General features: G+C 39.7%; 1 protein-coding gene and 1 pseudogene across 3 annotated transcripts; both read left to right on the top strand.

Moving 5' to 3' along the window:
* Nucleotides 1-243: 243 nt before the first annotated feature.
* PTP4A1 (protein tyrosine phosphatase 4A1) lies at nt 244-9074 on the top strand. Of its 2 annotated transcripts, none has more exons than XM_032409562.1 (6): nt 244-535; nt 4001-4548; nt 5596-5688; nt 6010-6140; nt 7137-7211; nt 7646-9074. In XM_032409562.1, exons 2-6 carry the CDS (start codon nt 4444-4446, stop codon nt 7761-7763), a joined length of 522 nt encoding a protein of 173 aa, XP_032265453.1. In that variant the 5' UTR covers nt 244-535; nt 4001-4443; the 3' UTR covers nt 7764-9074. The 2 variants fall into 2 exon arrangements, with proteins under 2 accessions (XP_032265453.1, XP_032265454.1); XM_032409563.1 differs by having other exon boundaries at nt 301-535; nt 4004-4548.
* A 4982-nt stretch (nt 9075-14056) lies between these two features.
* On the top strand, nt 14057-15268 carry LOC116635840 (annotated as a pseudogene). The gene has a single exon (XR_004300219.1). The product of XR_004300219.1 is annotated as a non-histone chromosomal protein HMG-14-like (transcript).
* Nucleotides 15269-22429: the final 7161 nt, after the last annotated feature.

Below are 22429 nucleotides of genomic sequence, written 5' to 3'. Positions count from 1 at the left end.
CGATAGATTGCAATCTTCGCCCGCTCCCAGCCCTTCCCTACCCCAGGCTTGCTCAGCCCCTGAGTCCCTCCACAGCCCCTTCCCTCCCCCGCCCGGGAGATGCTACGACTCCAGCACTTCGCCATTCATCAACCGGTTCACACCGGCAGCGGCCGCCGCGCGGTGACGTCCGCGGGGGGCGGGCTTCCGCCCCCGCTCGTCGGCGCTCGGCCGGGGGCCCCCGGCCACAATTGGTGGCCGGGAGTTCGCACGTCGCGCCGGCTATAAAACGGAGGGCTTGTGACGCAAGGGCGCCTCGGCGCGCGTATTGGCTCCCCCTACTGCGGGCCGGCTGGGCTACGCGCTCTTCTCGGAGCCGCTCACTGCATGGTAGAGTCTGGTGCCCCCGCCGCCGCCTGCAAAGCCGCCGCCGCCCCGCGACGACCACCGCTACCCCCTGCCCTGCAGCCGCCGCCACCGCCGCCGCCTGTGTCGCCGCCGCCTCGGGACCGGCTGTATGATTAGGCCACAATCTTCAATGAGTAAACATATTCCTGTGAGTATCCGTCGCACCGCCGCCTCTGGGGCCGGGGCTCCACGACCGGCCCCCCCATCCCCACCGTCGCCTTTGTTCGGAGCCCGGCGTCCGCTCCCCACCGCCCCGGCACGCAGTTCCGGTGGGTCCCTGGCAGGAGGGGGCCGGACTACGGTCCTGTGGCCGGACGGTGGGGCTGGCTGCGGGGAGGCGCACGCTGGGGTCCACGGGGCTGCGGGTTGGCGGTTGACTGCCGGGGGCACCCGCTTCCTTGTCCCTGCCGAGCCGGGGGCGGCCGGGGCAGAGCGGCCGGGCCTGCGCGGCGGGTGGGGGCGGTTTCGGCCACCGCAGCGGGCCGGGCGGGGCGGCACAAAAGCCGCTTTGTGACCGCCGCCTCCGCCCTTGGCCCTCCGGTCTGGCGCGCCTGTCCAGGGCCCGGCGGGCTCCGCGGCGTCCCGAGGCCCCTTTGTTTGGCCGAAAGAGAGCGGCCCGCCTGGGAAGCGGGAGACGTGGCCCGGGGTGGGGCAAGGGCTGCGCGTGTCATTGCGGAGCCGGATACGGGGAGGGCGCGGCGGCGGGGTCGCCACCAGACCCGGGCGGGCGTGGGGTAGGCGGGGCGGCCGGCGAGGCTGATAACGGTCTCGGCCGGGAGGTCTCCGGGCTCGGGGGCTGGCACGGGACAGGAGCCCGGTGCAGGCACCCCTGTGCTCCGCGGCCCGGACCGGCGCCCCAGACAAAATGGCTTCGGCGTCCGCGCCTGACTGAAGGCGCGGCGCGAACCCGTGATTGCGGCGCGGAGAGGGGGCGCCGCGGGCGGGCCCCGGCGCGCACCGCTGCGTGCGCGGAGCTGCGGCCATCGGGGGCTTTCCGCTAGCTGCACCCTTGGCGGGGGCTAGAACGACACTCTGCTAGGTGAGGAGACCGACTCCCTGCCCCGCCCTGCGCCCTTAGTCTCCACCTGGTAATTCGAGCTGTTCCGGATTTAACGCCCCACTTCGGGCTCTGGATAATGGGAACAAGTCGAGTCTTGTCCTTTCTCTGGGGCAAGTCGGTGGAGAAATGCTCTGGGTCTGAGCGCCTTGGAAACTGCCAGGACTACTGTTGCACTGAAGCGAAGGAGTCCACGGCCGGGCACCAGTATGCACTTTCCCTGCCAATCTTTGGGGCCCTGGATGGCGCCTTTTAATCGGGGACTATTTAGAACTGTTCCTGAAATCATTGGTGTAATATGTTGTTGCCTGCTTTTGGCTTGTGGCAACAGCAGCCGACCAGAGCCAGAATTCTGAGGTTTATCTTCTGTCCGTGGAAGCCTTCTACCATTCCAAGAGTATTAAGTTGTTATTTGCACTGTAGTTGGAACCGTCGACCTGCTTGGGATCCAGATTCTGAGGCAATGCTTCCTGTTACTCTTTTTATACGAATTTTGTTCGATGGCAGTAAATCAGTTGAAAACCAAAAAGCTAGGTCGTTCCCAGGAGTAAAGCAGCATTTTACATATCCTCTATAGTAGGTGCATTATTTAAGGTATAGTAGGTCTGGAACAAACTTTACAACGAACTGTTGGACAGAGTGGTGGTTATACGGATTAATTGCTTTAACTCTGCAATCTGACAAACTGACTTAAGCTTCTGCACAGAAATTGCTTTGTTCCCGCCCCGCCTCCCGTGTATATTATTGTGATTATATGGAATGATAGATGGGAGGGGGAAGAAATGCCTTGGTATTTCTGAGCTGCCTATTGTGGATAGTTTTTCCTGTGGCAAGGAAATTGGTAATGAGGGAATGTTAAGAGATGTTAGGTAGTTGGGGTCACTGCTCTTTTGGTGGAAGTTCCCCCCCCAGCCACTGGATGGCTCCACTAAGTGAGTTATTTCTGTTGCTTTCTCTGCTTCCTGATGAACTTGCTTATAAGAAGAGATACAGCCAAAGTCAGTTGTAACAGGAGTTTTAGCTGTTAAATGTGGAAGTCGTGATGTGGAACACTGTCTTTCTCATACATCTGCTTTCAATTGAAAAAAGATAGTATCTGGAAATCAGAACACTAAGCCACGAGTCATTGCACTTAACAGCTTTACAAATGACTTCTTTAATTCATTGTATGTCATGGAAAAGCTGCCAGAATTCACTTTTTTATTCTAAGGAAGTAATATTTAGGATTTGAGGTGAAAAGTATAACTGAAATTATTTTCCAGATTATTGCTGTGTTCACTGTAATAGAGCCAAGTTTACTTAATGGTAGTCACTAATGTTTTAACCCAACTAGCAAATACATGAAGGAATAATCTCTGAGGGCTCCTTTGAACAAATTTGGAATAATGAAAGTCCTCTTTCTTCTGGGACAACTTTGTAAGAAATGACTCCTGAGGCTACTTCTTTGTTTTGACAGGAAAATGAACTGGGTTTTTGACTTGCTGTTTTTCACTGATCTGCTAGATCTCCATATGAATTCTTCAAAATTAGCAAAATTGTTCTAGAAACTATAGCATGGTGCAAAATGCTATTTAAAGGTACAAACTGAAAATAGTTTGAATTTAATTTTAAGATTTTGAAATGCTTAAATATAAACTAAGGGAATCTTTGGTTAAAAGATTTTATTTGGTAATTTGCCCTTGAGAATACATACAAAGTGTTTGGGGCAGTGGCTGGCATTTGGTACTCTTGTTAACCTGTCAATTTTTCTTATTCCTCTCTTTACTCCTTAGCACACACAAGTCTTTTTTTTTTTTTTTTAAACTTTATTAATGTTTATCCTTGTAATATTTCATATAACAAGTTGATTAACTTCCAGAGACTCAGATAAGGAAAATCTGTTAAAAGGGAATTGTAAATTAATAGGTTAGGGATCAAATGAGATAGTGTATGTGGAAGCATTTGGAAACCAGTTTCTTGTCTTCCTCTTAAGAACATATTGGTTGAAGGGCGCCTGGCTGGCTCAGTTGGTAGAGCATGTGATTCTTGATCTTAGGGTTGTAAGTTCGAGCCCCACGTTAGATGTAAAGATTATTTAAAAATTCAAAAAAATATTAGTTGAGTCTTTAGAGGAGTAAGTAAATTATGCAAGGACTAACAGCTTCCAAAGTTTTCATGAAGTTTACAATATGTATTTTCTAAGCTGGAAAAATCAATATAGAAAGTGGTAGATTTTATAATACTGTAAAGCCACCAGCTGTTTAAAATGAATAATTAGTAGAAGAGTATGTGTAGGTGATACTGTCTAAATGTAACAATGGTATTCTTTGAGGGGTCTCTGTATTAGGTTAGTAATTTCAATTTAAAGTAATCTATTTGTGAATGCTTGTTTTATGGTTATTGATTTAATTTGTAATTACCCTTATATTCCTGTGGTTTAAGTAAAAGTTGAAAAGGTGGCTTGGGCCCAAATTTGAAAAGACAGTTGTGCACTTACATACTATAAAAGCATAATATGTTCCTTTGATTTGGGAAACAACTTTTTTCTTCTCTTTCTCTTTTTTTTCTTTTAAACAGCAGTTCTGTGGTGTTCTTGGTCACACATTTATGGAGTTTCTGAAGGGCAGTGGAGATTACTGCCAGGCACAGCACGACCTCTATGCAGACAAGTGAACTGTAGAAATTCATTACTACTCCACCAAGAAGCCCCCGTAAGAGTGGTTAACCTGGACACAGAAGTGTTGAATTGAAATCCACAGAGCATTTTACAAGAGTTCTGACCTGGATGGGGTAAACCTCAGTGCACTTCCTTTCTATTGCCTCAGTATTACTGGATTGAAGAATTGCTGCTTCTTGTTAGGAGGTTCATTTCATTTCTCATTACTCCCAACTTCATACTCAAAGCACTGAGAATTTCAAGTGGAGTATATTGAAGTAGACTCAGTTTCTTTGCATCATTTCTGTATTCAATTTTTTAAATTCTTTCATAACCCTATTGAGTGTTTTTTAACCAAATTAACATGGCTCGAATGAACCGCCCAGCTCCTGTGGAAGTCACATACAAGAACATGAGATTTCTTATTACACACAATCCAACCAATGCGACCTTAAACAAATTTATAGAGGTAAGGCTTGATGCTTGTTAATGTCTTAAACTGATTGCAGTTTAATGGTGAGGTTTTTTATCAAACAGAATAAATAGTAGTTTAGAAAAATTATGTTGGTATGCCTACAGTTGAATTTCAAGAAATGAAATATCAGTTTCTTTAGGTTACAGAAAATTATTTTGTACATTTCAAAAAAGGACATGTACTTGAATTAGTTTGGATTTATAATAAGATCATCTAGTTGTTCATGCCTCACAGTTTGTTTATTTAAATCTCTATGAGGTCAGTATAACAGTATGATTCTCACTTATAAGAAATTTATAGAAGGAAGACTGCCACTTAGAGATTGTTCATATATCTGCTTAGTCTAATGACTAATACTGTAACCAAAGTTAGTTAATGTCTTGGATCCTATTTGATGCTTCGAAGCCCATTTTTAGCTACTAATTATAATTAGTAATAATGGATTATGAGTCTTAAAGCTTGTCGTTTTAAATGATGTGGGGTTTTTTACACTGTACTTACAGGATTTTAGAGTCTTTGAATATACCTTTAAGGTTCTAAATTACCATGTGTACTGCCAATGAGCAAAAGTTTAAGTCGTTAATGTAATCAAGTCAAGTTAGATTACTTGTAGTCATGAGTGATTCCTTTGGGTTCTATTTACCTTTGTCTCTGAATTGCTTCTCTCTTTTGTTAGTGCTTCATTTCCATCTAGCCGGTGTTACCATGACTATAAACACCTTCCATGTATGAAGAGCCACAAGATTTTTTTTTTCATTTATTAAAAATATATGTGATGTTTAATATTCCTCTTTTATGCTATTCTAGTGTTGTCATTTAAAGCAGGATTTCACTTCCCAGAGTTGAATTGTGAATGTGGGTGGTGTGAAAAAATAATAAATAAATAAATAACAAGATTTCACTTTCCTGTTAAACATACATAGGTTATACCATTCATTCCTTGATTTTCTGTTAACTAGCAATACCTTTTGAACACTTGGTGAGCAGTAATAACATGGTTATAAAACTTCATTAATTATTTTTTATGTATGTTTTATCCAGGAACTTAAGAAGTATGGAGTTACAACAATAGTAAGAGTATGTGAAGCAACTTATGACACTACTCTTGTGGAGAAAGAAGGCATCCATGTTCTCGTAAGTGTTTAATAGTTCTGTGTGTTTGATACTGTGCTACAAAATGACCAACTTCAAAAAGCTTGATTATTTTTTTAAGTTATTACGAAAGTATGCAGAATCTTAATTTCTAAATAAAGATGAAAGCTAAGCAAAGCTCTAAAGTAATGAGATCTTTATGAAGATGCGGAATTTATTTGCATTTCATTGACAGTGGGGTTTCATACAACACATGTTTAAGCATATTAAAATGCTTTTGAAGACATCTGAGTGGTAGAAATTTAGAAGTATTAGTTGGCATTTATATTAAAAAAATCTAAAATGTTTATTCTTTTGACTTAGGATTGGCCTTTTGATGATGGTGCACCACCATCCAACCAGATTGTTGATGACTGGTTAAGTCTTGTGAAAATTAAGTTTCGTGAAGAACCTGGTTGTTGTATTGCTGTTCATTGTGTTGCAGGCCTTGGGAGGTAAGAGAATTTCTTAAATCCATTTAATGGTATTGGTCTTGATTCTAGTAAAAACTTGATTTTGAGTCCAGGAAAAATTCAGTTATCACTTTGTGAGTCAGTTTGCTTTGTTAGGTTACATATTAAATTAAACTTAAAAGTGGGTGAATGTAATAGAATAACGTATTCCAGTACAGCTGGAACTAACAAATGCTGTAGTTGTAATTTACACTTGTCTCTGTGGGCACAGTTACTTATAGAATTAATTGTGTGTGCTAGGTTATATCAATGATATTGGAATCATTGTCCAAGCTCATTGTGAAAAAGAATTATGAATCATTTCTAAGGTGGTTTGCGTTGCATATGGTGTACTTTTGATAGCGTTCTTGATCCTGGAGATTCCGATTCAGTGGGAATTCATTACCCAGTAACACCCAAACATTCATATCCAGATTTGTAAGTCACTATCACTGCCCTCCATCCCCACCACCAAAAAAAAGTTCTTTTCTAGTGGGGAAAAGTAAAATGAGCATTGATCGCCCTGGGGGGTTTGGCATGCAACTGTGTCACAGTCTCATTGATAAACAAAAAAGGAAGCAAACATTTCCAGAAGATGTTTAGGAAAAGGAGTTCATGACGTTTAAAAAAAATTTTTTTTTAAATAGGAAGTATTTTTCACTGCTTGGATTCAGAAAAAATTATCTGCATTTATCAAGGTTTACCCCCTTAAATTTTTTTAAGATTGACCTCGAATAATACAAGTCTTAATTTCTAGATTCATTTGTAACAATTAAGGGCATAGTTTATTTTGGGTTCTAGGTAAAGGCCTGAGTTTGGTAGGGAAATGCTGATGCTTTATTCATTTTTTAACAAGAAGTCAACATTTACTATAAGGTATTACATAGGAAGGGTGGTAAATAATAGTAATTTTGGGTTAGGAAATGAAAGTTTGGAGTGTTGAATTTTCCAGGATTTGATTTTGAAAAAAGTGATTTATCAAAATTCTTATCCTACCAGAGCCCCAGTGCTTGTTGCCCTAGCATTAATTGAAGGTGGAATGAAATATGAAGATGCAGTACAGTTCATAAGACAGTAAGTACATAATGAATTTTATTTTCATTTCTTCATTGTCGGTGGATTTTATTACTACAAAAACAGTTTTTGCCCCACAGCCCATCTAACCATTACATTCATTTTTTAAGATAGTATTAAAACCAGGAAATAAGATCTTATTTACACTCCTTGTAAATGCTCGTATTACAGAGATTCTAATCAATAAGTTGTTTTTCTCAGATCTCATATACGTGGATATATAAATTTTGACTATTGTAACCAACACTCAAGATTTAGGACTTTTTAGTATCCTTTTTCCATTCCACATGTATGCCTATCCATAAATTAAGCATTAAGTCGCAGCATAATCAAAAGATAAATTGCCACGAGAGATGATAATTGTCTATAGCATAGTACATGGTAATACCAGGAGTTTGCTTTAGTAACTTCATCTTTTGTTTTTCTTCATCTAGAAAGCGGCGTGGAGCTTTTAACAGCAAGCAACTTCTGTATTTGGAGAAGTATCGTCCTAAAATGCGGCTGCGCTTCAAAGACTCCAATGGTCATAGAAACAACTGTTGCATTCAATAAAACTGGGGTGCCTGATGTAATTGCCTTGGAAGTGGAACTTGAAACAGGACCTAATTTGTCATACATACTAGCCAACATGTTGGCTTGGTGATTAAGTCTAATGAAGCTTCCATAGGAGTATTGGAAAGCTGTTTTATCAGGCCACAAGTTTGACAGAATTGCAACCTCTATGTTTGGGTTACGATCAACCTATTTGGACACTTAGCAAAACAATTTTGCTTTACAGCATTTAAAATGTGCTTATCACTTGTACCAATTGACCTTTCCTGAAATCATGCAGTATTGAGTTATGTCTTTAAATCTATTCCCATGCCAGAATCTTATCAATATATAAGAAATTTAGAAAGATTAGGTGCCAAAATACCCAGCACAATACTTGTATATTTTTAGTATCATACTGAACTAAAATCCCAGGAACTATGAACACTCTGGACCTTATGTGGTTTATTCCTTCAGTCATTTCAAACATAGAAATTAGGGCCTATATCGTTATTTGCCTGCTCACTTTATGTTTACATCTCCCACATTCATACCAGTATACATCAGGTTTGCTCAACTTTTTTTTTTTAAACCAAGTCTTACAATGATTATTTCATGTCTTTCTACAAATTTCATTTTGTGCTGTTATAGAAAACCTCCATTTTGAAAATCTACGTTGTACAGAAGCACATGTCTTTAATGTCTCCAGACAAAAAAGCCTTACAGTTAATTTTAATGTTTGCACTTTGGGGTGCAACTTACAGGGAGGGCCTGAAAAAAGAACGGGAGGGGGCTATTAAGTATTTTTAGTAAAATGTTGCCTTTGTCTTGTGCAGAACATGTAGAATATGCTCTTTAATTTAGTAAATATTTTTTTAAAAGGTAGAGATGCTTTGTTATCGTAGCTAAAACAATTCTTAATCATAAAATTTCTGAAATTCTTGTAATTTTTTTTCTTACTTATCTGAAGTTGTTTACCAACTTATTTTTGTTGGAAGTGTGATTTTTTTTCTTCTCTTCCCAACCTCTCTTTCAAAAAAAAAAAAAAAAAAATGGGTTTCTGCTAATGAATTGAGCAGACATCTAATATTTTATATGCCTTTTGAGCTGTGTAACTTAATATTTGGATACTTGATAATTTGTTTTATTATGTAATTGATAAAATGGTGATGTGTATTAATGTTAGTTCAACCATATATTTATACTGTCTGGGAATGTGTGGTTATAGTTCTGTGGGAGAAATAATTTGTCAGTGTTCACCAGCTTGTAAAAATCTAGTGCGAGAGCTTAAACATCTAAATAAATAATGAAATGCATTTATCATCATTGAAATTGTTTGGCTTAAAGTTAACTTATTTTGTAGAAAATGATAGAAATGAATTATGCTTCACTTAGTGCCATTTGAAGTATGTCCTCTTTTTTTTTTTAACAAATGAAGGATTAAATGAAGTTGACATTTAAAAAGCCCTTTATCGACACAATTTGTTACAGTCATGAGAACTGCTTAATATTAAAAGTACTTTCCATTATAGACTTTGATTTTTAAAGGTTTAAATAATTTTGAACCAGTGTACTATGCTCTATTGAGAAACTGTAGAGGAAGGCCTTAATTTGAAGTTCAGTTCCACCAAACAGTAACTTGTTGTGGGCAACTTCTGAGCCTATTTTCTTATTTGCAAATAATGGATGCCTTTATAGGTTTTGATATTTGAATATAATATTTGGCACATGAGGGCCTAATAAATGTTAAATTTCTTTCAGTAATCTAAAGTGCTTCCTTTGCATAGCTCATGTTAATCTGAAAGGGACAGATATCCTTGTCTGATTTTTTTTTTTAATAGGTAAAACAGATTCAGAAAAAAATGGTACTCCACATTGTGTTTTAAAGATTTTGCTTCCATCTCTTTGTGCCAGTTTAGCACCTAATATATACCGTTTTTGAAACTAAGAGCCAAGACAAAGGAATAAGGAGGGGTCCCTGGGGACCCTTAGTTCTTTAAATCTTAGATCTTTCGTAATTGGGACTAGTTATTTAACCTGGGTTTTTTTGTTGTTGTTTTGCTCTTTTTTAAATGCAGCCTGCCCCTGAAGATAATTTGATAATTTTGTGTAATTGATAACAGTGATAATTGCTACTATCACACAGCCCATAAAACAGCATTTGTTTATTGAGAGGAGGTGCCATCATGATGAATGAAACATCTTGAGTTTGAAACATTGTTGGTTTGCAGTATTGGATTGTATATATATGGTGCTTAAAATCAATTTATAAACCTCATCTGTACAGTATACAAATGATGAAATTTGCTTTTTATCCAAATATTTTGTGTCTTGTAAATATGACTATAGAAATACCCATTATACATTCTGGGAGATTCCTTATATCTAATAAGAAATAAAATAGAAAAAATGAGTTGAGATCTTGAATATAAGAAGTTATCAGATGGTGTTTGAAAATTTGGTTACTTGGTTTTGGATAACAATTTCCATCAATAGGATGATATAAATAGTGACTAGTTGACTAGGCCTGTCTATAGGAACCATAATGCTGACAAGTAAGTAATGTGATTACTGAATCATAACAAGAGAATGCAGTCCTTTAGTTGAAAGCAAAACCTAGAGACATATTGCCAGACTAACCAATTAATATAGCTATTATGATAGCTACCATTAAGGATCTTTTTGTCAGGTAATTTTCATAATTTGATTATCTTAAAATCCTGTATTTTCCCAATTTTATACATAAGGGCTATAAGCCTCCAGTTAGGTGACTATCTGATAACTAGAATGCAGGGATTCAGGGTACCCGGGTGGCTCAGTCAGTTGAGTGACTTGCTTTCAGCTCAGGTCATCATCTTGGAGTTGTTGAATTGAGTCCCCCCTTCTGGCTCCATGTTCAGCAGGGAGTCTGCTTGAGATTCTTCCCCTCTGTCGCTTGCCCTACTCTCAAATAAAATCTTTTTTAAAAAAAATGCAGGGAGTCAAACATGTGACTACTACACACAGCTATGATGACATGCCTGACCTTTTTAATGTAATCATTGTTAAAGGTTTTAGGAGTTCTTGAACTGCCTACGGAACTCATTTTCTTTAAAGAAGTGTGAATACCATGTGATTGTGTAAATTTCTTCATTTAGATTGAACCTTTTCCTTTTTTTACAAGACCCTTTTTGAAGTAAATCAGGATAGGCTAGGATAATGCTGCAGAAATAACCAACCTTGAAAATTATTTAGATATTCCTTACTTAAGCTTCATAGCCATCCACCCAAGCTGATGGAGCATCTTCTCTCTAGAACAGTGCTAGTTGTGACAAAAGGCCAAAAGGGCTTTGATAATTAAGTTCTTGACTAAGAAGTCATAACACATATCCAACTCATTGGATAGAACTGGTTACATAGCCACCAGCACGAAAAATGCAATCCTACTGTGCTGAAAAGCTAGAAATTTACAGCAGTAATTGCTACCACATCAGAGTTTATAAACTTACTCACTTCTGTTTTTTATTTTTATTTTTTTAAGTAAGCCCTATGCCCGTGGGGCTTGAACTCAACCCTGAGATCAAGATTCACATGCTCTACCCACTGAGCCAGCCAGGTACCCCTAAAGTAAATTTGTTTTTTAAAGAGTATATCCACAGTAACATCCCACATAACTGAAATATCAAGCATAGGGGATAAAGTTCCCAAGCAACCAAAATAGATGTCATGAAGTTTAGACATCCAAGTGTGTGCTTACTAGGGAATCAAAGGTGCTTATTTAAGCCTATTTAATCTTATTTTAGAGTAACTTTAGCCAGCATTTGTAATTTGGTTTCCTGCCAGACTAGAGGTAAGATGCAGAGCATGGGGAGAGAAGCACATGGGCAAGATATACTTGCCAACCTGATATTGAAAGACTTGGACTATGAAAACTAAGCTGAATTTAAAAAGCACAGCCATTTGGGACACATCAATGCTATGGACTAACAGCCTTAGGCTTATATACCTCTGTAGACCTTCAGCCCATCAGTGTTTCACACAGAGCACAGAACAATTACAGATATTTATAATGATTGCCCTTCATCATCAAAACTATAAACCATTATATTTGGCTTTGTATGTTTTAAGGCAAATTTTATAATCTAAAATGTTCAAGGGATGTTCTTAGGAAAATGGTGCCATGAATAAATAAGTTTGGCAAACACTGACCTAAATTTAGATATTATTTACTGCTAATGCCTTTACTGTGTTAATTTAAATTTTTTATCTTTCCAAGAGTACAATATAATAATATAACTATTGAATAAGTCAGCTCCCCGAAGGAAACAGATGGTACATTCCCAGTGGTCAATTGAGAACATTTAATAGAGGGAAACCAACAAGGGAGACTGCAGTACTGTTACCATCTCCAGGCCTAAAGAGGCAAGGAAGGGGGGAGCAGTTGACAATTGGACAGAACAGCTAAATGGAAAGGACCGCCTCACAGAAGCTGTGACTCTAGTAGGAAGACAGCCAACTAACTCGCGGCAATCCCGCAGAAGGGAGGGGAGAGAGCCAGGAATAAATAGCTATCTCCATTTCCCCATCTCCTTTAATGTCCTGCTTACTCCCCATTCTCCTTCAGCCCTCCTCCCCTTAGCCCAATCCAAGAAGAAGGCAGGGCAAAGGAACCTGGAGTCTATGATAAACCCTTTGGGCACAGAGCAGAAGGGAGACTAGCAGAGAGTGGGAAACAAAATACTCTGTACAGCTGTGGGTTCCTTTTTTTCACAGATGACTGGGACTATAGTATTCTGCAGAACGTGTTTTCAGAAAACTTGACATCCATTTATAGATATACAAACTAATACATATAAACACACTTTTTAAAAAATGACAATGGAAGAATCTAATAAGAAACAGCTCGTTCATTCAATTTCAATTTAATCAAGTGTTGATTTGGGGGGGAGCAGAATATAATTTCTCCAAAAAAAAATGGTAAGATCAACAACATAATGTCCATTTCACTTTTGATTTACTAACTGTGATCACGGAGTCGGTCATTTTTGCAAAAATATTCCAGGGCTTTTTCCCAAAGATCCTTATCAACCAGTTATTCAGATAATTTGTCTTGAAGCTACTATGGCATGTACTATGGCAACCATATAAATTTTCTTTCTTCCAATTTTTAATTGATTTAACTCTACCAGAAACTCATCTAATAACTTTTGGGGGATGCCTGGGTGGCTCAGCAGGTTAAGCGTCTGCCTTCAGCTCAGGTCATGATCCCAGAGTGCTGGGATCGAGTCCCACATTGGGCTCCTTGCTCAGCAGGGAGCCTGCTTCTCCCTCTGTCTGCCGCTCCCCCTGCTTGGTGGTGATTTGAGAAGTTCTCCAAAAGCACTTTCATTGACTCCGAACAATACTGAAACTTAAATTTCACTTGCATATGTTTACATTGTGTTGTTGGCTACACTGGCAAAAAAAATGACCAACAGATGGGTTTGGATGTAATTCACAATGCTAATGTTAATTAGGGAGAAATACTTGTAGACTAATTTTATAAGTGGATGTTCATCAATGAAAATACTATATTTTGCTTCCCTAGAACTTAATTTACATAGGGACTCAAATAATGAATACACAGCTAAAAAGAGCCCCTAGTTTGAAGGAATAATCAACAGTTCAGCTTCTATTCGATCTAATGAGATCTGGATAGGTGTGACTCACTCTAATTCTTTTATTCAGTCTGTGTTCATCAAAAACCTACTAGACTGTGCAAGACTGTTGAATCACAGATCTGTACCTCTGAAACATAATACAATATATGTTAAAAAAAAAAAAGAAGAAGATAGCAGGAGGGGAAGAATGAAGGGGAGGAAATCGGAGGGGGAGACGAACCATGAGAGACTATGGACTCTGAGAAACAAACTGAGGGTTCTAGAGGGGAGGGGGGTGGGGGGATGGGTTAGCCTGGTGATGGGTATTAAAGAGGGCACGTTCTGCATGGAGCACTGGGTGTTATAAACAAACAATGAATCATAGAACACTGCATCAAAAACAAATGATGTAATGTATGGCGATTAACATAACAATAAAAAATTTTTTAAAAACTACTAAAACTGGGTGATGGACATTAAGGAGAGCACATGATGTAATGAGCACTGGGTATTATATAAGACTGATGAATCACTGACCTCTGCCTCTGAAACCAGTAATACATTTATATGTTAATTGATAAATTTAAAAAAACCTACTAGAAGTTTTCACACTAGAAGCCCAGCCAAACTGTTGATAAGAACTTCACCAATGATCCGGTTCTCCCACCGCCCCCGCGGCGGGTCGCAGCGGCTCGGGCGGCGGGAGGAGCGGTAGCGGCCTGAGGCAGCCCAGCTTCGCGAAGGCTCTCGGCGCGCCGCGGCCCGCAGGCACCCGGCACGCGCCCGCCCCGCCGCCACGATGCCCAAGAGGAAGGTCAGCTCCGCCGAGGGGGCGGCCAAGGAGGAGCCCAAGAGGAGGTCGGCGAGGTTGTCAGCTAAACCCGCTCCTGCAAAAGTGGAAACGAAGCCAAAAAAGGCGGCAGGAAAGGATAAATCTTAAGACAAAAAAGTGCAAACAAAGGGGAAAAGGGGAGCAAAGGGAAAACAGGCTGAAGTGGCTAACCAGGAAACGAAAGAAGACTTACCTGCAGAAAACGGAGAAGCTAAAAATGAGGAGAGTCCAGCCTCCGATGAAGCAGGAGAGAAAGAAGCCAAGTCTGATTAATACCATAAACCATGTCTTATCAGTGGTCCCTGTCGCCCTTCTTGTACAATCCAGAGGAATATTTTTATCAACTATTTTGTAAATGCAAGTTTTTTAGTAGCTCTAGAAACATTTTTAAGAAGGAGGGAATCCCACCTCATCCCATTTTTTAAGTGTAAATGCTTTTTTTTAAGAGATGAAATCATTTGCTGGTTGTTTATTTTTTGGTACAACCAGGAAATAGTGGGATATTGAATGTGGGAGGCTTTGATTGTCTTGGGTGTCAGCTCAACATTCCATAGATGGGGTAGTTTTTATATCCTATAATACCAAGCATACTAAATGGCAATTTGGAGTCAGTCGTGCATTTACTATGTCTTGAATATTTTAAATTACTTCTATTCCCATGTTGTTTTTGGTAGAATTGTTTCCTAAAGAAAACCACTCCTAGATCTTGGCTCTTCCGGTCAGAATTCTTGTGCACTCTGTAACATCTTGGTCGTGGTAGTCCAGTTTTCCTAGTAACTCTGTTAATGTGCTGTGCAAGATTGAGAATTTGAGTATGTAGTGTATATGATATTAAATTGTGAATTAATGGGACTTAACAATGTAACAGTGTATCAGCATTTGAAGATCTTGGTACTTGATACACTGTTAAGGAAAATTTGCCTCCAAATTTTAAGCTGGAAGGTCACTGGAATAACTTTTAGAAAAGAATCACAACTACATGGTTTTTTTAGATTTTCGGTATGTACGTTAACAATTGTGTACAAATTGAAATGTCTGTACTGATCCTCAAAACAACCAATAAAAACTCAATTAAAGAATTTAGTGAAGCACATAAAAAAAGAAAAAAGAACTTCACCAATAATTCCCATTTCTTGTCAGCCAAGAATTCAGTTCAGCCTGAGGGAAACCAACCCATCAGTTGGTTTCTGTAATTGTCATAATGCAAAACCTATAACATGACAATACTTAACGACTATTAACAACTAGCCCCACCTCCCACCCGCACCCTCCTTCAACATACTTAAATACCTATTTCTTTCTCAAAGGACAGGGTTTCAGAGAAATCTCTGCCCGGGGATTTCCCTAATTTGAATTCAATCATTAAAAAAATTAGCATACTAAGGGTTCCTGGGTGGCTCAGTCGGTAAGGATAAGGGCCTACTCCTAATTTCGGCTCAGGTCATGATTTCAGGGTTGTAAGGTCAAGCCCAGAGTCTGGCTCTGTGCTCAGCCAAGGGTGTTTGAGATTTTCTCTGTCCCTCTTCCTCTGCCCCTCCCCCACTCACACACATTCTAAATAAATAAATAAATGAACGAATAAATAAATAAATCTATTTTTTTTAAAAGAACACCTTTTTAAAAAATTAGCATAGTAAAAAGCATACTTACAGTCATGTAAGACAAATTATTCTGTTTTTACTAGTTAGTATTTTATGACTTGTTATTATGTTTGCTGGGATTTATTCACTTATTAAATGCCAAATGCGATTATTAGATGCTTTTTGTCAGTTCAAAGCATACATATTCTTCTAGGTAAGAAGCACTTTTTCTTTTTAAAAAACAGTAGAGATTCTTCTGGTTTGTTGGCAGGGCTAAGGGCAAGAAGAGAGGCAAAATTCTCCCAGCCTTCAGAGAGCTATTGAATTTTTCAATTAACTAGAATCAGGAAATTGTTCGTTAATTCCATAGATGTTCATTGAATAAGCATTATGTACCATGTATTTGGCACTGAAGACAAAGTAATGAGGACCAACTTGGTCCCTGCCTTCATGGAATTTAGGCTAGAGATCAAAATTTAAACTTGCACTTTTGTGTATAGCATAATAGTGTATCTAAACAAAAATAACCTCTCCCTAAAGGTTCTGGATTGCAAAAGAAGTATATTAAACTGCTTCTGTTGCAAAGGTATATTCAAATAATTTTCATGGGTAGCTACCAGCTGAATGTCATTAAAACACAGATTCAAAGAAAGCAAATATTTAAACAAACATTAATGATAGCTGGGGCGCCTGGGTGGCTCAGTCGCTAAGCGTCTGCCTTCGGCTCAGGTCATGATGACACGGTCCTGGGATCGAGCCCCGCGTCGGCCTCCCTGCTCGGTGGGGAGCCTGCTTCTCCCTCTCCCACTCCGCTGCTTGTGTTCCTTCTCTCGCTGTGTCTCTCTCTGTCAAATAAATAAATAAAATTCTTAAAAAAAAAAAAACCCATTAATGATAGCTGTAGTTATGCCTCATCCATATGCTATGCATGACGATTATTACCGCCAAGTTTGATAGGGCTCTTGGGTGCATCTAAATACTCAAACCGGGGCGCCTGGGTGGCTCAGTCGGTTAAGCGTCTGCCTTCGGCTCAGGTCATGATCCCAGGGTCCTGGGATCGAGCCCCGCATCGGGCTCCCTGCTCCGCGGGAAGCCTGCTTCTCCCTCTCCCACTCTCCCTGCTTATGTTCCCTCTCTCACTGTCTCTCTCTGTCAAGTAAATAAATAAAATCTTTAAAAAAATAAATAAAATAAATAAATAAATAAATACTCAAACCCATCTCAAAAGTGCAGCTCAAACAGCAAAACCTCAACAGGATAAACTTCCAACTTGGCATTGAGTTGCTTATCTGGTTGCACATACAAATCAAGTTGTTCCTTATGGAGAATCTAAAATTACCAACAATTTCTACTTGAAAAATAATTCTGCCTACCAGTTCTACCTCCTGATGGATGAAAAAAATGACTGACTGAGTTCTGACTTAGTTTTAACAACTCTGACAGTACCATCAATGAAGACTCTTTTTCTGACTGTTAACAGAGTTCACAAAGCTAAACAGTACCCCATTCCTTTGAAATTGGGCCTTGGGGTGATCTTTTTATCCTATCTGAAAGATACAAAAATAAATTCCCAAACTCAGTAGGAAGAAAAATAGGGGCACCTGGCTGGCTCAGCCAGTAGGGACATGCAATCTTGATCTCAGGGTTGTGAGTTCCAGTCCTGAGATTACTTAAAAATAAAATATTTTTTTAAAAAGTAAAATAATTTTTCTAGCCCTTCCAGCATTCAGTTTCTTTCACCTTTTTCTACAGTTTTCTTATGTTCTTAGGTTTTGCTCAAAATAAGCAATTCCTTTCTCTGAATTATAACTTTAATTCTTTTAAAGATTTATTTTATTTATTTGAGAGAGATGGGGAGCACACAAGAGTGAGGAGCAAGGACAGAGGGAGAGGGAAAGAGAGAATCCCAAGCAGATTTCCCTCTAAGCATGGAGCCCGATGTGGGGCTTGATCTCATGACCTGAGCCAAAGTCAAGAGTCAGACACACTGACTGAGCCACCCAGGCGCCCTAAACTTTAATTTTTGAAAGTAAATAATAATATGAGAAATTTTTAGTTATGTTGAAACTACAGTAGTCAAGTGGTTTTTCTACCCTACCCTTATTCACGAAGATGGTGATTCTCAAACTTAAGCCTGCATCAGAATCACTGGAGGGCTTGTTAAAACACAGATTGCTGCACCCTATCCCCAGAATTTCTAATTTAGTAGGTCTAGACTGGGATCTGTGTATTTGAATTTCTAACGAGTTCTCAGGTGCAGCTGCTGGTCCTAGGAAAACCCTTTCAGAACCACTACTTTAGAAAAAGCTATTCAAATGCATAAGGAAATGGGAATGTTGACATGGATGTATTATATGCAACCTGAACTGTAGCTTCTGTGGTAATCCAGAGGACTTGCCATTTACCAAGGCATTAAGAAATAGGTTAGGGATGATGACACCACTTTCTATGGTGAGCTCTGCAGTAGGTGTCTTCTGTGTAGAGGAAATAATATTGCAGGATACCACAAAGGATTTGGATCACCCAACTCCAAGGCGAAAAATGAGATCTTGGAGTGTTAGAGGTCGGGTGACAGCGCTAGCTTGTTAGAGATACGATAGGTGAAATTACTATAATAAGCCACAGAGATGTAATGGTAATTAGTGTTAATTTGTTTCTGGGTTCTGTGGTGGTGATTAGTTCATCATGGAATCCCTAGAAATGAAATAGATGGACAGCTTATAATGTACCACCTGACACCCATACTTTTCCACTAAGTATGGGTCTTCTGGCCAGAAAACATAATTCAAGACCCTGTAGCGGGATTCATGATCTTTTCCAATTCCCAAATCTAAGACAGTTCAGAGTCTGAAAGGACTTTTCACTCTTCTGCCAGTGTTTATGGTGAATTTTCTTTCAAGCCTTCCCTAGAGTCTGTTTAACGGTTGACTTTGTTCCCTTTGGAAAGGGAAATATCCAAAACTTCTGGGACTTATACTAGACAATCACTTGAACTTACACTGAAATCGGACATACCATTGTGGTCCACCAGTCAGGGTATGGGTTTATGAAGGTCAGAGAATGGATAGAAGCTTGACCAAAGCCCATAGAACAGTGGGTCAATATGGTAGCCAGCTTCTAGGATAGCCCTAATGATCCTTATCCCTTGTTATGTATTCCCATTAGTGGTCCCATTTTACATTGTGCCAGGGTTTGTCTGCATGACCAATAGAATATAGCAGAAGTGATGGTGCATCACTTCTGAGATTAGGTTATAAAAAAAACCTGCAGCTACATCTTGGGCTCTGCTCTTGGGGAAGCCAGCTGCAACATCCTGAGGACACCCAAGGAGCCTATAGAAAGTAAGAAAAGTGAGGTGTTTAGCTGCAGCCAGAGGAACTGAAGTCAGCCAACAACCCCTGAGTAAACTTGAAAGCAGATTCTCCAGCCTTCTGATGACTACAGACACCCTGAGCCAGGGCCACCAAGCCAAGTAGCCAAGCTACTTCTGGATTCCTGCCCCACAGAAACGGTGAGATAAATGTTGCTTGTTTTAAGTTGCTAAATTTTGAGGAAATTTGGTATGCAGCAATAGATATCCCTGATACAGCAATACCCCGCTGGGTTATTTGGAGCAACTGCCTGATAGAACATCATTTCATCCAAATATATTTCGTTGTACATTGCTAAATGATCATTTATCTTTTTGAAACATACCTCAATATTATATCAGACCTAACAATTGGCAATAATTGCTTAATATCATTAAGTATCCAATTTAGCTAATCACTGTTCAAATTTCCCTGATTGTCTCATGAATTTTTTTTTAAGATTGTTCAACTTAGGATTCACATAAATTGCATACATTGCAATTGGTTGGCATGTTTCTTTTAATTTATAGATTCTCTCTCAATTACTTTTTTGTCCTTTGTAATTTATTTGTTGAAGAAATTGGACTATTTGGCCTATAGATGTTTCTGTATTCTGGTTGTTGCCAGCTGCGTTCACATGGTAGCATTCAACATGCTCATCTGTGCTTTTGTATTTTCTGTAAATTGTTAGTGATAAAGATTCATTCAAATCAGGGTTTGTTTGGTTGGTTTTGGTAAGATGTCTTCATAGGTACTCCTTTTAAATTCTGAACCATGTGAATATATTTAAAAATAAATATACAATTTTAAAACCAATTTTCTTTCTGTAAGATAAAAGCAATCATGTTGCTTAAGTCAAGTATAGCCTGTAACTTCTCCAATTTGCAGACACTGATTAAGCATGATTTCATTTTAAAAGGTGAAGTTGCTCGCCAATCCTTAGAGAACTGGTCTATCAAAAGCGATGATGCTAGGGGTGCCTGACTGGCTCGGTCAGAAGGGCATGTAACCCTTGATCTTCGGGTTGTGAGTTTAAGCCCCACATTGGATGTAGAGATTACTAAAAAAATAAACTTTAAAAAAAGAAAGCTATGGGGCTCAGTAGGTTGGGCGTCCAACTCAGGGTCCTGAGATCAAACCCCCACCATGGGCCACCTCCAACTCAGTGGGTGTCCCCTTCTCACCTTCTCCTTCTCCATCTGTCCCTTCCCCATTCGCATGCTCTCTCCCTCTCTCTCTCTCAAATAAATAAATCTTTAAAAAAGAAAAGAAAAGAAAAGAAAGCTATGATGCTAATGAGTGACAGAGTAAATAAGCCAATACTTTAGATTTGGTACATTTCTGGAATGTGCCTTTCAGTGACTAATATTCTTAGTAGCTGGATTTGATCCTAAAATGAAGGACCCTATGTGTTTCCTTTCCTTCAAGTAACCTGCATATTGGAACACATACTTTCTTACACTCAAAGTTATACCTTTTTTTTCTTTCTGCGGGTCTTAGCAAAAGCATATTTGGCAAAGAGATAGCTGGACTGGGATACTCTGATCAAAGTCAACCTCAGAACATCTTAGCATTCTATAGTTTCTTTAACTGGAATATCACCTCATCAAATCTTTGACAAGGCTAGGTGAAATTTCTGAAAATCACTTAATATTTTTCCTGATAAGGGATTTGTCTGTTTATTTATTTATTTGTTTGTTTGTTTTTAAGATTTTATTTATTCATTTGAGACAGAGAGATACAGAGAGAGAGAAAGCATGAGCAAGGGGAGCGGCAGAGGGAGAGGGAGAAGCAGATTCTTCGCTGAGCCGGGAGCCCGACATGGGGCTTGATCCCAGGACCCGGAAATCATGACCTGAGTCGAAAACAGCCCCTTAACAGACTGAGCCACCCAGGTGTCCCTGTATGTTTATTTAGATTTTTTTTAATGTTATGCACCCCAAAAAGGAATAGTTATTTATTAAGCCCTGTGCAACATAGTCTGGTAGCACATTCAAGATGACTTTAGTTCAAGTAACTAAGGAATGGAAGAATAGCTGTCCTATTAAATTTCCTAGAGTTAATCAAAATGGAACATATGCTTCAAATAACATATAAAATATGGTAGTGCTTAATGATTTTATATGATGCAAATGATGGTGATTTTAGTCATATTGCTGTCTATTCTGTAGATCAAACTCTTTTTTTTTTTTAAGTAGGCTCCACGCCCACATGGAGCCCAGTACGGAACTTGAACTCATGACCCTAAGATCAAGACCTGAGCTGAGTTAAAGAGTTGGATGCCTGACCGACAGAGCCACCCAGGTGCCCCTCTATCGATCATCCTTAAATGAGATAGTAAAAAGAAAATTTTTTTTTAAATCCTGCGTCACCTGGTTGGCTCAGTCAGAAGAGCATGCGACTCGATCTTGGGGTCATGAGTTCAAGCCCCATGTTGGATGTAGAGATCACTTAAAATAAATAAAATAGAATAAAAAGTCCTAAGTCACTCTTGATTGTCTACCCTACAGGCATTTCTACCTTCTTCCTTGTACAGAATTCTGATTTTGTCTGCTGTTTTGTTTTGTTGCTCCAGAGAATGAATCATGTTTGAGCCAAGCCATGGGAGAATTTTACAAATACCAAAGCATAACCCCAGAGCAATTAAATCAGAATCTGTGCAAGTTGGGCACAGGTGAAAGTATGTTCTAAAAGCTTCCAGGTTATCCTTATGGGCAGCCAGGACGCAGGAGCCCAGGTCTAAACCAGTTATGGCAATCCACTCCATTTGTCAGTGGCCAGAGGGAGGTACCTGATACTGTTCTGACTGAAGACTTAAGGAAGATTCTGCTAAGGCTTTCCGGTAAAATTTTTCATCCCTGAAATAGGAGAAGAATATAAAGAGAAAGACTTTTAGGTGCCAATACTCCTGCTTCTTGCTTGTGGTAACGTCATGTGAGAGCATAATGGTTGGTTGTAGTGGCCATTTTGCAGCCAAAAGGAAAGATACTGTTGAAGCAATAAAGACAACAGAGCAGAAAGATCAAAAGATTCCAAGTGTATGAGTAGGAAAACAGAGCCACTGTAAATATGATGAGAATTAGGGATTTATTATGATAATTGGACCTTACACAAATATAAGAAGAGTTTCAAAAGTGAAGGTCTGGTAAGGGAGTCAGAGAATCAGAAAAATAGGCAAGGTGTGAGTGGGCAAACTAGAGCTGGTAGAGAAATCCAACACACCAAGCTCAGCTGCTTGCCAAAGTGGGACTGCAAAGGGAGAATTCACGGAGAGGTCTCTTCCAGCTGTCACCTTTAGGAAATAGTC

This window comes from Phoca vitulina, unplaced genomic scaffold (genome assembly GCF_004348235.1).
Source record: "Phoca vitulina isolate PV1807 unplaced genomic scaffold, GSC_HSeal_1.0 scaffold11, whole genome shotgun sequence".
Classification (NCBI taxonomy): Eukaryota; Metazoa; Chordata; class Mammalia; order Carnivora; family Phocidae; genus Phoca; species Phoca vitulina.
This window is presented reverse-complemented; position numbering and strand designations above follow the sequence as displayed.

Excerpts from the sequence above, each read along its gene's own strand:
- PTP4A1 (XM_032409562.1), top strand. The coding sequence starts at position 4,444 with ATGGCTCGAATGAACCGCCCAGCTCCTGTGGAAGTCACATACAAGAAC. Across the intron at positions 4,549-5,595 it reads CCTTAAACAAATTTATAGAG|GAACTTAAGAAGTATGGAGT; the intron begins GTAAGGCTTGAT and ends TGTTTTATCCAG. Across the intron at positions 5,689-6,009 it reads AAGAAGGCATCCATGTTCTC|GATTGGCCTTTTGATGATGG; the intron begins GTAAGTGTTTAA and ends CTTTTGACTTAG.